Genomic DNA, 11,032 nt, shown 5'->3' with positions numbered 1-11,032 from the left:
CCCTGGCTGGCACAAGCAGGAACAGAAGAACCACAGGTTAGACAACAATTTATTGAGAGCCTCCCCTCTCCACATTCACAGTCTCTAAGTCACTTTTTCCGCTTGTAGATCTTGTTTGCTAGCCCCAGGAAGATGGCTGGGGGCAGGGGCGCAGCATACTGCTCAATGAGACCCATAATGCGGCTGTAACTGTGCTCCTCGTACTGCGTGAACACAGCCCGAAGATTCATCTCCTCGTATAGCGCCTTTACCCGGGCCACCTTCTCGGCCTCCTTCTGCCCATAGTTCTCCTGAAGGATTGGAGGCAGGAAAATGGGCTTATTAATCTCCCCCCAGCACCTCCAGGTCCACTCTCCTCCCCCCATCCAGATATTCCAGAACATCTCCAATGCCATTCACTCCATTCCTGCCTCCAGTTTCAAGTGTCTCTTAGTATCTAAGATCTTGAACCTCCCCCTCCCCATCCCAAATGCTCAGACAGTGGCTCAGGCCTCAGTTTCCTCTAGCCCAGGGTTTCTCAACCCTTGGCACATTTGAAATTTTGGACTGGATAATACTTTGTGTGGAAAGCTACTGTATGCGTTGTAAGATGTCTGGCAGCATCTCTGGCCTCTACGCACTAGAGATACCTGTGGTACATGCACACACACCAAGTTATGACAACAAAAAAATGTCTCCCGACACTGCCAAACGTCCTCTGGGGGGGTGCAAAATCACCCCCACTGAAGAACCACTGCTCTATCCCCTTTTTCAGCAGCTCAGGGATCCACAGCCCTCTCTCAGGCACCTGCAGGATCTGGCGCTGTTCCGGAGAGGCCCGTTGCAGACACTGAACCACCAGCCAGCTGCACTTGTTGTCCTGGATGTCAGTGCCGATCTTGCCCGTCACACTGGGATCCCCAAAGAGATCAAGGTAATCATCCTGGGTGGGGGCGGGTGCAGAAAAGGAGGAATGAAGAGGCACCAAGGCAGGGAAGGAGGAAAGTTGGAGCCTTTTCTCTGCCAGTGCCTCATGCCTTCCTACCTGAATCTGAAAGAACTCTCCCATCTCCAGCAGGATCTTCTTGGCATTGGCATGCTCCTTCTCCCCGTCAATGCCCGCCTACAGTGAAAAGGGAATTAACAAGCCATACACCAGAGGTGCCTTCATCTTCCTGGCCGCTTCATTCCACGAGGTCTTGCCCCAGTGCAGCCCCCAAATCTTCTCTCCTCTCCTTTCAGACATCCCTGGCTTCCCTAATCTAGGAAGTCCTTACTGATGGTCCAGCCCCTATCCCACTTATTTTAGCTAGGTCTTCCTGCGAGTCATAGCAGAGGTGAGTCCATTCTGGAGGCCCTCAGACTATCTCTTCTCTCACAAGGCTCAGTCCCTGAGTCACTCTGATCCTTCTTCCTAATCTTTTTGCCATTTCCAAATTCTTTCAGGATGAAAAGGAAACTTGGAGAAGGTCAGCATAGACAGTTAATCCCACTGACCGCCTCCGAATCCAGTCTCCTCCCTCTCAGCCTGAATTATATCCTCCCCACTCCTATCCGTACTCAGATGGAGGATTTATTGTTCCCCCTTGATGGGCCATCCACATTCATATTAGCCACTCAGTTAATTTTTACAGTAGTCCCATGGGTGGGGATTTTTATCCTCATCTTACAGCTGAGGAAACAGACTCAGAGAGATTAAGTAACTTGCTCAAGATCACACAGCCATTCAGTGGGGGCACCAGATTGTCCAAAGTTGTCTGCCCTGTGGCCTCCTATCCAAAAGCCCACATGAGCAGGGCAGCGAGGGTGGGGAGGCTCACTCACCATATACATAGCAGCAGCTACAGGAAGGTAAAAGGAGTAGAAAGCCGTCTTGTACTTGACAATAGATTTGTACCTGAGTACAGGGAGAAGATAAACTCCTCAGAAGGATAATGCCCCTGCCCCAGCCCTCCCTCACTGTCCAGATATGGTTCCCATTGTCCCTCACCTCTTTTCAATGAATCTGCCAAGATCTACATTGCCCTGGGGGGCCGTGATGAGGTCCAGGGTCTGTCCGATCTCAGTCTGATAAGAACTCTAAGGAAGAGGAAAATGGCCCATGACCTGGGCTTTCTCCAGGGCCGGAGAACCCTGAAATCTTGGGCCCTACATCCCATACCAGTTGACACCTGGGCAGTCAGAAAGACAGCAGGAGGGAGAGAGGGGCCCAAGACTCAAGGCCCATCCAGTCACACACACAGTCCCTTCCCACTCCTCAGTCACAGAGACACAAAAGCCCCTCTCGCCACCACCACCCTCCCCAATTCCCTTCCTCAATTATCTCCCCATCCAGGCAAACCGAGGTATCTCCTTTGTCCCGAAACAAGCTAGACGAGAATGTCCTCTACAGAGGCCAAGGCTACTGTGGGCAGCCTCTGGGCACTGAGCCCTGGTCTGCAGCACACCTGCAGGAAGAGCTCGATCAGGTTCATATAATAGGGCTGCTCCCGGCAGTAGAACTTCAGCAGGCGGTAGACACATGCTTCCAGAAGGAAAGCATCATTGATTGCATCCAAACCTATGCCTGGCTGTCAAGGACACAGAAAAACAAGCAATCAGTCTTTGGCCTAGACTCATACCAAGAACCTGTAACTCTGAACACCTCCATAGGTTCCACGTGACCATCTCCCTGTGGCCTGTTCCCATGCCCACCGCTACCTTCCCGCCCACTTTACCTTCTGATACCAGCAGATCTGGCCCCGTCGGGTGAGGGAGGAATCCATGATGTCGTCTGACACCACGAAGAAGGCTTGGAGCTAGGAGAACGAAAAGTGGAGTAAGAGCCCCAGGGCTCCTTATTACTGTTCCTTCTACCAGCAACAGAGCTGCTGCTTTTGAGAATCACTGAGCTGGGAAGGAAGGTCAGGATGAGGAAGCCGAGGACTTTTTTTTTTTTGCCACACTATGTGGCATGTGGTATCTTAGTTCGCCAACCAGGGACTGAACCCGTGCCCCTGCACTGGGAGCGCAGAGTCTTAACCACTGAACCACCAGGGAAGTCCACCAAGGACTTTTCATCTGTGCTGTGGGACTCTGGAAAGTTACATGACTTCTTTGGCTCAGGCTTCCAAACTATAAAAAGGGACAAAAACTCCCTTGTTTTCAAAGTAAGAGACACAACAGATCTCTGACATCTCCAGACAAGCAGCCCTAGACAATCCCTGGTATCAGGGAGATGATGAAACATCTTCATATACTGTACTCTCTCGCCAAAAACTTCAGTGAATGCTTCAAGTAAGATTTCTTCAGGCAATTTGACTTTACATGACTTCTGGAACAAAAAAGGCTGTTCCTGTGTCCTCCCCGGGCACTCTGCTTACCTACTCCAGTGACCAGGAACAAAACCCCACCTCAGGGAGCTCATTTGGGAGCGCAGGTCTAATAGGATGGAACTGAAGTCTGACTTCTGGTAACTTTCACCCATGGGTCTTAAACATCATCAAAGGGCTTACTCTTCTGAGTGCCAGCCTACTTGAAGGTACCCAAACGTGCTGGTTCCCCACAGGACTGTGAACTCCTTGGAGGCAGGGCAATGTGTTTGTCCCCCTGGCATTCCCAGAGCCCAGCACAGCATGGTCCCAGAGTGGGTGTGTCATAAATGTTTGTCTAAGAAATAAATGAGAGAATGAAGCACTGTAACGTCCCCCAGGATGCTTCCTGCAGTCAGGCTACACATTCCGGCTCCTTCAAACAGCTTTTGAAGACATGGTTTTTGTTTTCTCTGGTTTTTTTGGCTGCACCACGTGGCTTGCGGGATCTTAGTTCCCTGACCAGGGACTGAACCTGGGCCCTCAGCAGTGAAAGCGCCGAGTCCTAACCACTGGACCGCCAGGAATTCCCTGAAGATACAGTTTTTAAACCTCCACCCAACCCTGATCCCTGCATGTGCTCTAGTGGATCTGCATTGCTCACAGGAAGTGCCCAACACCACCCACCAGCTCATGTGTGGGCAGTGCAGAAAGGGTTATGGCGATTGCTGCTCTTGTGCCAGGCAAAGTCCCTGGGGAAGGAGGCATCCATCTGCATCTTGACCTCTGACTTCGCCCTGGGTTGGGACCTGGGTTTTCCACACTGGGGGCACACGTTTTATCTACAATGTGTTTATTTGGAGTGGCATTGTTCCCCTGAAGCCACAGGTCCGCTGCCTCCCCTGAGTGATTACAAGGGCCATCTGGTTTCAACCAGCACCACTCAACCAAGATTGTCTCCAAAGGGCATTCATTCTGTGGCCTCCCTCAATCTTCTCTGCCCCCCAACTGCACTTTCTATTTGTTAGGAGAACTTTAAATCTATAGGGATGGTACCACAGTACCGGGTTGAGTTTTTTTAGTCATCTTCCCAGGTATGTGCTATAGTGGGAAGTAACGGGAAATACACCACATTACCTATGCAGCATCCTTACCAAAATGTTTACCCTGATTATTTCCTCATGATATTAATCAGGCTGGATTGTGAGATACTCTACCAAATAATTGGCCTGGACTGCAAAAAAAGTCAATTGTGATAGAGGAAGTATTCTAAAGACTGGAGAAAAACTACCAAATGCAATACATTACTCCCGCTTGGATCCTAGATGTTAAAAAAAAAAAAAAAGAAAGAAAAAACCTATAGTGGACAACTGGGGGGGAATTACAAGTATTTAAATATGGAATATACATTAGATAATATTTTAGTACCAATGTTAAATATCTTGGATGTTGCTATGATCTGAATGTGTCCCCCACCAAAATTCATATGTTGAAATCCTAACCTTCAAAGATGATGGTATTAGAAGGTGGACCCTTTGGGAGGTGCTTAGGTCATGAGAGTGGAAGCCTTGTGAAAGGGATTAGTGCCGTTATGAAAGAGACCCCGCAGAGCTCCCTTGCCCCTTCCACCTGAGGACATAGCAAGGAGATGCTGGCTATGAACCAGGAAGAAAGCCCTCAGCCGACCATGCTGGTGCCTTGATCTTGGACCTTCCAGCCTTCAGAGCTGTGAGATATAAACTTCTGTTGTTTATAAGTTACCCAGTCTGTGGTATTTTGTTATAGCAGCCCAGACAAAGATGTGATAACAGTATTGTGGTTACATAGGCAAATGTCCTCATTTTTAGGAAGTAAATGCTGAAATAGAAAAATAAGAGGTTGAAGGAGATGAGGTAGAAGTGAAAGGAAGATAGAAGCAGAAATTATAACAAAAATCATCCAAAACAATGGTGGACAGCTCAAATGGAATCTTGGGGAAGTGACAGCAGTACAGCTGCGTTTAAGAAAACACGGGGCGGGGGGTGGGGGGGGGGGGGGACTTCCCTGGTGGTGCAGTGGTTAAGAATCCGCCTGCCAATGCAGGGGACACAGGTTCGAGCCCTGGTCCAGGAAGATCCCACATGCCACGGAGCAACTAAGCCCGTGCGCCACAACTACTGAGCCTGTGCTCTAGAGCCTGCGAGCCACAACTAGTGAGCCCATGAGCCCACGTGCCACAACTACTGAAGCCCGTGCGCCTAGAGACCGTGCTCTGCAGAAAGAGAAGCCACCGCAGTGAGAAGCCCGCACACTGCAACAAAGAGCAGCCCCCGCTCGCCACAACTAGAGAAAGCCCGCGCAGCAACGAAGACCCAACGCAGCCAAAAATTAATTAATTAATTAATTTTTTTAAAAAAAGAAAACATGGGAATTTCCTGGTCGTCCAGTGGTTAGGACTCGGGGCTTTCACTGCCAGGGCCTGGGGGTCAATCCCTGGTCAGGGAACTAAGATCCCGCAAGCTGCATGGCACGGCCAAAAGAAAAAAAAAGAAAAAGAGAAAAACACCCCCAGGTGCACCCAGTGCGGCTGAGGTTAACAGCAACCGATTCTACCAGGTGAGCTGTTGGCCCCTCGCGCTCTCACCTCCCTCCGCCCCACAGCTCTGCCCCTCTCCTCCTGCCCTTCCCTCCTTGCCCGCCCTCTGTGTTTATGGGCTCCTCAGCCCCTCCCGATCCCTAGAAGGGCACCAGGGGCCCTTCACCAGGGGCCTCGTCCTCAGTGAGGCCATCGTCCTTCTACCTCCTTGGAGGCAAATCCCTATTCTCCAGCCCCATCTCTCTTACAGGCTCCAGATTGGAATTTCCAACACCTGCAGGACAGACAGCTCTGCCAGATCTGCTCATACCGAGAATGCGGTGTGGCCGACTCTGAGCTCGTCACGTCCTCCCTCGGGCCAGCTGCTCCTCTCCGCAGGCCAGAATCACCTGTCATTCGCCAAGCCCTGAGCGTCTTCCCTCCTGGGCTCACTGGCCCCCTCCTCAGGGCCTAGCACCGCCCCCCCCCAAACCTGGTCCCCCTGTCGCTAATGAAGACTTTAGGCCAGTCCAGCAAACCATACACCTTCAAGGGCCAAGTGAGCTTGGAGACAGGAAGATGTGGGGATTGGAGCAAGATAAAGACAGACCCACACATGTCCTGTCTTGGGAAAGTGGCCTCAATTCAACTTCAGCCAACTGTTGCTACATAGGACTCTAGACCCAGATCTAGCAATTTTCCAAGTAATGCTAGAAATCTGGTGTTTTATGTGAAATCTCTTCTTTGTTAGATTTAGGGACCTTAATTTTAAAATATTTTCGAAAACTACCAATGGGCTTCCAGTTTTCAATCTTTGCCACAGAATAACCTTCTAGAAGAACTAGCTTACTTCTGCGGCTGTCCTCTGCTCAGAGGAAAGAGTTGACAACTTTATGGCCAGTTCCAAGGCCCTGGCCCACAGCAAGTCTACAGGTGAAATATGTACCTACTGACAAAAGACTTTCCCCACATTTGTTAACCCTTGGAGTAATTCACTGAGTCTGGCTGCAGCACACTAGCGGCACAGAAACACAAACAACCAAGAAACCAAGTTTCAGGCCCATCCCTCCTTGCCCCACCCCATCCTACCCAGTGTACCCCCACTCTAAGTAAACCTTGTCTTCTCCTGCCCTTCCCCCTCCCTCTTACCAGTTCCACACACCAGCCCACGGTCAGGGCCCGCCGGAGACTATCAGCATCCTGCTTCCTGGGCTCCACCAGCTCCCGGAACGCTACCAGCACTGTCAAACCCCGATGGTACTTGCCTCCAATGGCATTGTACTCCAGGACCTGGGGGCAAGGGCAGAGGGACAAGGCATCAGGGTCTACAGAGCAGCTATTCTGAGAGTTCTCCTTGCCCCTTCCCACTTCCAACCACGAGACCTAACTTTATCCTCCTCAACCCCTTCAGGCAGCCTCTGGAATTGCTTTTCTCTCGGCTTCTTCCCAAATCCTGGAGCACAGCTAGAAGTTCTCCAGTCCCCAGGCTCTCTCTGCATTGTCTTCTTCAGTACACTTAAAGGCTCCATACTGGAGATTAAAATCTGCACCCAAACCCAGGACAGGGCTTGAACTGGGCGAAAACTCTGTACGTGCTACTGATAGGGACAGAGTAAAAGGACAAAGTAGGTGATTAAATAATTAATCCCACTAGAGGACTGTAAGTAAAGAAAAAAAGTATGGGAGACCCCTGTAAGTTAATGATCACCGAAGAAAGCAGGTTTGCTTAACCACAAAACCAAGCAGGCCTGCTCAGCAACAGAAGCATGAGACATGCCCCAAAACAATAAAACAATAGTGGCATGAGGCCCACATCCTGCCCAGTGAGTTCAGTCAGTTAATGACCCCTAGAACATGCTCTCTGCACACACAAAAAACAATTTATGGAAAGGCGACATTTCAATGTAAAAGACCCTCATTGTACTGAGACCTGAAATAATTGTTCCATAGTGCCACGACAGTCCTGGCTTAAACATGTAGGGACAAGAAAACTCCCCTGCCCAACCCGGAGGAGGAGGTGATGATGAAAGCGTGACGTCTACTCAAGAATGAGGAAGAAGGCGGTCTTGTCCTCCTCCCCACTTTTCCTTTGATTATAAAACTGTAGCCCATGAAGTTCTTGGGGTGCGGCACCCTCTCACCCACCGGCTTGTAAGCCTCACAAGCGTTCTATTCTAATAAATCACTTCTTTTCTATCACTTTGCCTCTTGCTGAATTCTTTCTGCACTGAGACATAAAGAACTGGAGCTCCTCAGAGCCCCCAGAAACACCACCTAGCGGTTTCACTATGGGAATGGTTGGCGTGCTCACATCTCTCCTTCACCCCATCCCCAATTCTCCTAACTTCCCCTTCACAGCCCATTCCTCCTTTCTCAGCCACCTTCTCCAACCCACAGTTCAACCTATCTGCAAATGAAAAGCCTCTTTCACTTTATTAAAGGCAAGCCCCCTACCCACAGAGTTGGCCAGAGGACAACTTGGAGGGGACCGAGGTTGGGGAACCTACCCCCCACTCCTCCAATGGCATCCCCTCCTGCTGGGGCTTCTCACTGTGCCTTCTGCTGCCCTGCTGTCAACCAGATCTAATTCACTGGGAAGACTTCCCTTTTAATCTCCATCCCAGTGTAGACAGACTTCCTTTTCCTTAGTTCCCCTCAGACAAATGAGACAGCATTACAAAAAGAATTACTAGTGGGAGGGAGGGAGATGCAAGAGGGAAGAGAAATGGGAACATATTGTATATGTATAACTGATTCACTTTGTTATAAAGCAGAAGCTAACACACCATTGTAAGGCAATTATACTTCAATAAAGATGTTTAAAAAAAAAAAAAAAAAAGAATTACTAGATACTCCAAAAGAATAAAAGAATTAGGCAACTTAAGTATCCCAGCAGTAGCTCCTGTTCTAGAGCAGGGGTTTCCGATGATACACTAGCTTCACTCAGGCCCACTTCAGACTGCTTCCTCCCAGGTCCCTGCCAAGGTAGCACCTTATGATTTCTGGATACCTAATTCCCTTTCTCAACAAAACTAAAGACTTACCAGGTTCAAGGCCCTCCACCCCCATACAAAGCAGTCTGGCTGGCTCAGCAGAACCATAAAGCAGGATTGATCAGCTGACTAAATATACCTGCCCAGGCCCCACCCCCTCCAGAGTGGACCCAGAGTCACTCAGATAAAAGCCTGCTCTCATACCTGTCAAAAGCCAGAGCTGGATCCCACACATGCATAGAGAGTGCAAAGGTTCACTCTCTCAAGTCGTAAACCCCTCACCTCCTTGAGTCGGGCAATAGCATCTCCTGTCTCTGGGTGTCCAATGTCCTCCTCAGTCAGCACCCTGACAATCTGGGAGAAGTGCTGGATGAAATCCTGCCTTTCTTGGGCATAAACATCCAATTTCTGGTCTCCATTCATTCTGAGGGAGGAGTAAAATGCTCTGACAAGAGGGAGGACAAGTCAGAAACCTAATCAGCTGCTCCCCTCCCCAAGGCCCCTCACCCCGCCAAACTCACCGAGGCTCCTCTGTCCACGCTTGGCACCAGCAGCGGGCACTGTGCCAGGCCCCCAGGACTGGGCACCCATGCACCAGGGAGGGCCGCCGTAGGGAACCCAGCCACCTCTCCCGGGGCACCCAGCAGGGGGCTGGCAGCAAGAAGACACCCACAGGTCTCAGCCAGCGGGACAGGGGCAGCATGGGGGGTGGCACAGGGAGGGGGCATCGAGCACTCCCTGCAGGAGCAAGCACCAAAGGCAGATGCACGTTGTCAGCTCCCCAGGTCACCCTCCAACCTTTTACCTCCATACCCAGAATGCCCCACTCTCTTCTGGGCTGAGCTTGAGGGCATTTACAGAAAGAAACGCAGGGAACAAAAAGTATGGCTGGGTGACCAAGACTCAACTGATCACACTTAAAATAAGACGGCTAGAACTTAATGCCACCTAACTTTATCCCGTTGAGAAACCGTCAACGCCTCCTCCAGGGAGCCTCTGGAATTGCTACACTCTTGGCTTCTTCCCCCAAGTTCTGGAGCACATGATAGAAGAGTCCAGAGTAAAGGACCTCAGGTCTGGGGGCTGGGAGGACCCTTAAATCACCCTATTTTATGGAGGTCAAACTGAGGCTCTAGGAGATAGGAAGGTAACTGGGGAGTGTCAGTGCCAAATCTAGAACACAGGTCTCCCCTGGTAGGCGGGGAGAGGGGAGCGCAGGCTCTGAGATGCCTCAAGAAGAGAAGTGAAAGCAGAACCCCTGGGTGCTATGGACATGTAGCCTGGGGCTCTGGGACTGGGCGTCCTGAGCCTCACAGACCTGGGACTGCGCAGACAGCCTCGGAGCAACACTGGGTGGGTGGGGAGGGTTCGCAGCAGAAGAGCAAAGCAGGGTGCAGTTATCCTGTGGGGTTCCAGGAAAGCACATGGCAGAGTTCAGGAGTTTCTGCACATCCACAGTGTCAGTCGGTCCCACCAACCCCCAAAACGGGGGAACTCTAACACAACAGACTGGACCTCCTGTGCCTTAAAGTATCGCTACAGAGGTAAGGCCGAGTTTCTAGTCCCTGCCAGCCCTCTACCTCTCTCACCTGTTCCTGGACGCCAGTTGCTGCTCCAGATTGTTGGCTGGGTACTCCTAAAAGCCGGACCGCTCGGCGCTCAGCTCCCTGGGACCAGTAGTTCTCGATCTCCTTTCACTCTAGGCAGAAGTGCTTCATTAGACTACAATTCCCGACATGCCATAGGAGGGACAAAGACCACGCGATCTAGCGCTGGCTGGCTGGGCGGAGACGAGACACACTGATTGGCTGCTTCCCCTCGTATGAGCATGAGGCCCTGTAACCAACAGCCAATGGAAGGGCTGCGCTCAGGGCCGGAAGTTAGGAGGAGCTGGAGTGGGCGGAGGGTTGGGTGAGGATGGAGGCAGCCGAGGTGAAAGCGAAACAGTTTGGGAATTCCCTGCACCCTAGCTCCGAGCTGTCACTTTTACTACGCACTTAAATTTTCATTATCTTCCTGTGCAGTTGAGTGGCACATTACTAAAAACCCAGCCGGACCAGCTTGGTCACTTACAGGTTGTCTAACTTAGGCAAATCATTTAACTTATCTGAGCCTCAGTTGACTTCCTTGAGACTCATCTTCCCTCATGTGTTAAATGAGGATAACACTGTGATATAAAGTATATAAAGTGCTTTAAGTGCTCAAGAAAGATAAGA

The 11,032-nt window shown here is 50.6% G+C and overlaps 1 protein-coding gene across 4 annotated transcripts; it reads right to left on the bottom strand.

Moving 5' to 3' along the window:
- Positions 1–31: 31 nt before the first annotated feature.
- Positions 32–10,501, bottom strand: FDPS (farnesyl diphosphate synthase). 4 transcript variants are annotated; one of them, XM_068540978.1, is made up of 11 exons: positions 10,406–10,452; positions 9,338–9,554; positions 9,099–9,261; positions 6,973–7,113; positions 2,697–2,777; positions 2,427–2,549; positions 1,970–2,058; positions 1,804–1,876; positions 1,025–1,102; positions 788–922; positions 32–290 (listed from the first exon to the last, which is right to left on the bottom strand). In XM_068540978.1, the coding sequence occupies exons 2-11, from the start codon at positions 9,517–9,519 to the stop codon at positions 90–92; spliced, it is 1,266 nt and encodes a 421-aa protein (XP_068397079.1). In that variant the 5' UTR covers positions 9,520–9,554; positions 10,406–10,452; the 3' UTR covers positions 32–89. The 4 variants fall into 4 exon arrangements, with proteins under 4 accessions (XP_068397079.1, XP_068397080.1, XP_068397082.1 ...); XM_068540979.1 differs by lacking the exon at positions 9,338–9,554 and having other exon boundaries at positions 10,406–10,501; XM_068540981.1 differs by lacking the exon at positions 9,338–9,554 and having other exon boundaries at positions 9,099–9,240; positions 10,406–10,481.
- Positions 10,502–11,032: the final 531 nt, after the last annotated feature.

This window comes from Eschrichtius robustus, chromosome 3, assembly GCF_028021215.1.
Source record: "Eschrichtius robustus isolate mEscRob2 chromosome 3, mEscRob2.pri, whole genome shotgun sequence".
Classification (NCBI taxonomy): Eukaryota; Metazoa; Chordata; class Mammalia; order Artiodactyla; family Eschrichtiidae; genus Eschrichtius; species Eschrichtius robustus.
Note: the sequence above shows the minus strand (reverse complement) of the source record. Positions and strands in the feature narration are given on the sequence as shown.

Excerpts from the sequence above, each read along its gene's own strand:
- FDPS (XM_068540977.1), bottom strand. The coding sequence starts at position 9,627 with ATGGAGGTAAAAGGTTGGAGGGTGACCTGGGGAGCTGACAACGTGCAT. Across the intron at positions 2,778-6,972 it reads TGGGCTGGTGTGTGGAACTG|CTCCAAGCCTTCTTCGTGGT; the intron begins GTAAGAGGGAGG and ends TCGTTCTCCTAG. Across the intron at positions 1,103-1,803 it reads TAGCTGCTGCTATGTATATG|GCGGGCATTGACGGGGAGAA; the intron begins GTGAGTGAGCCT and ends TTTTCACTGTAG.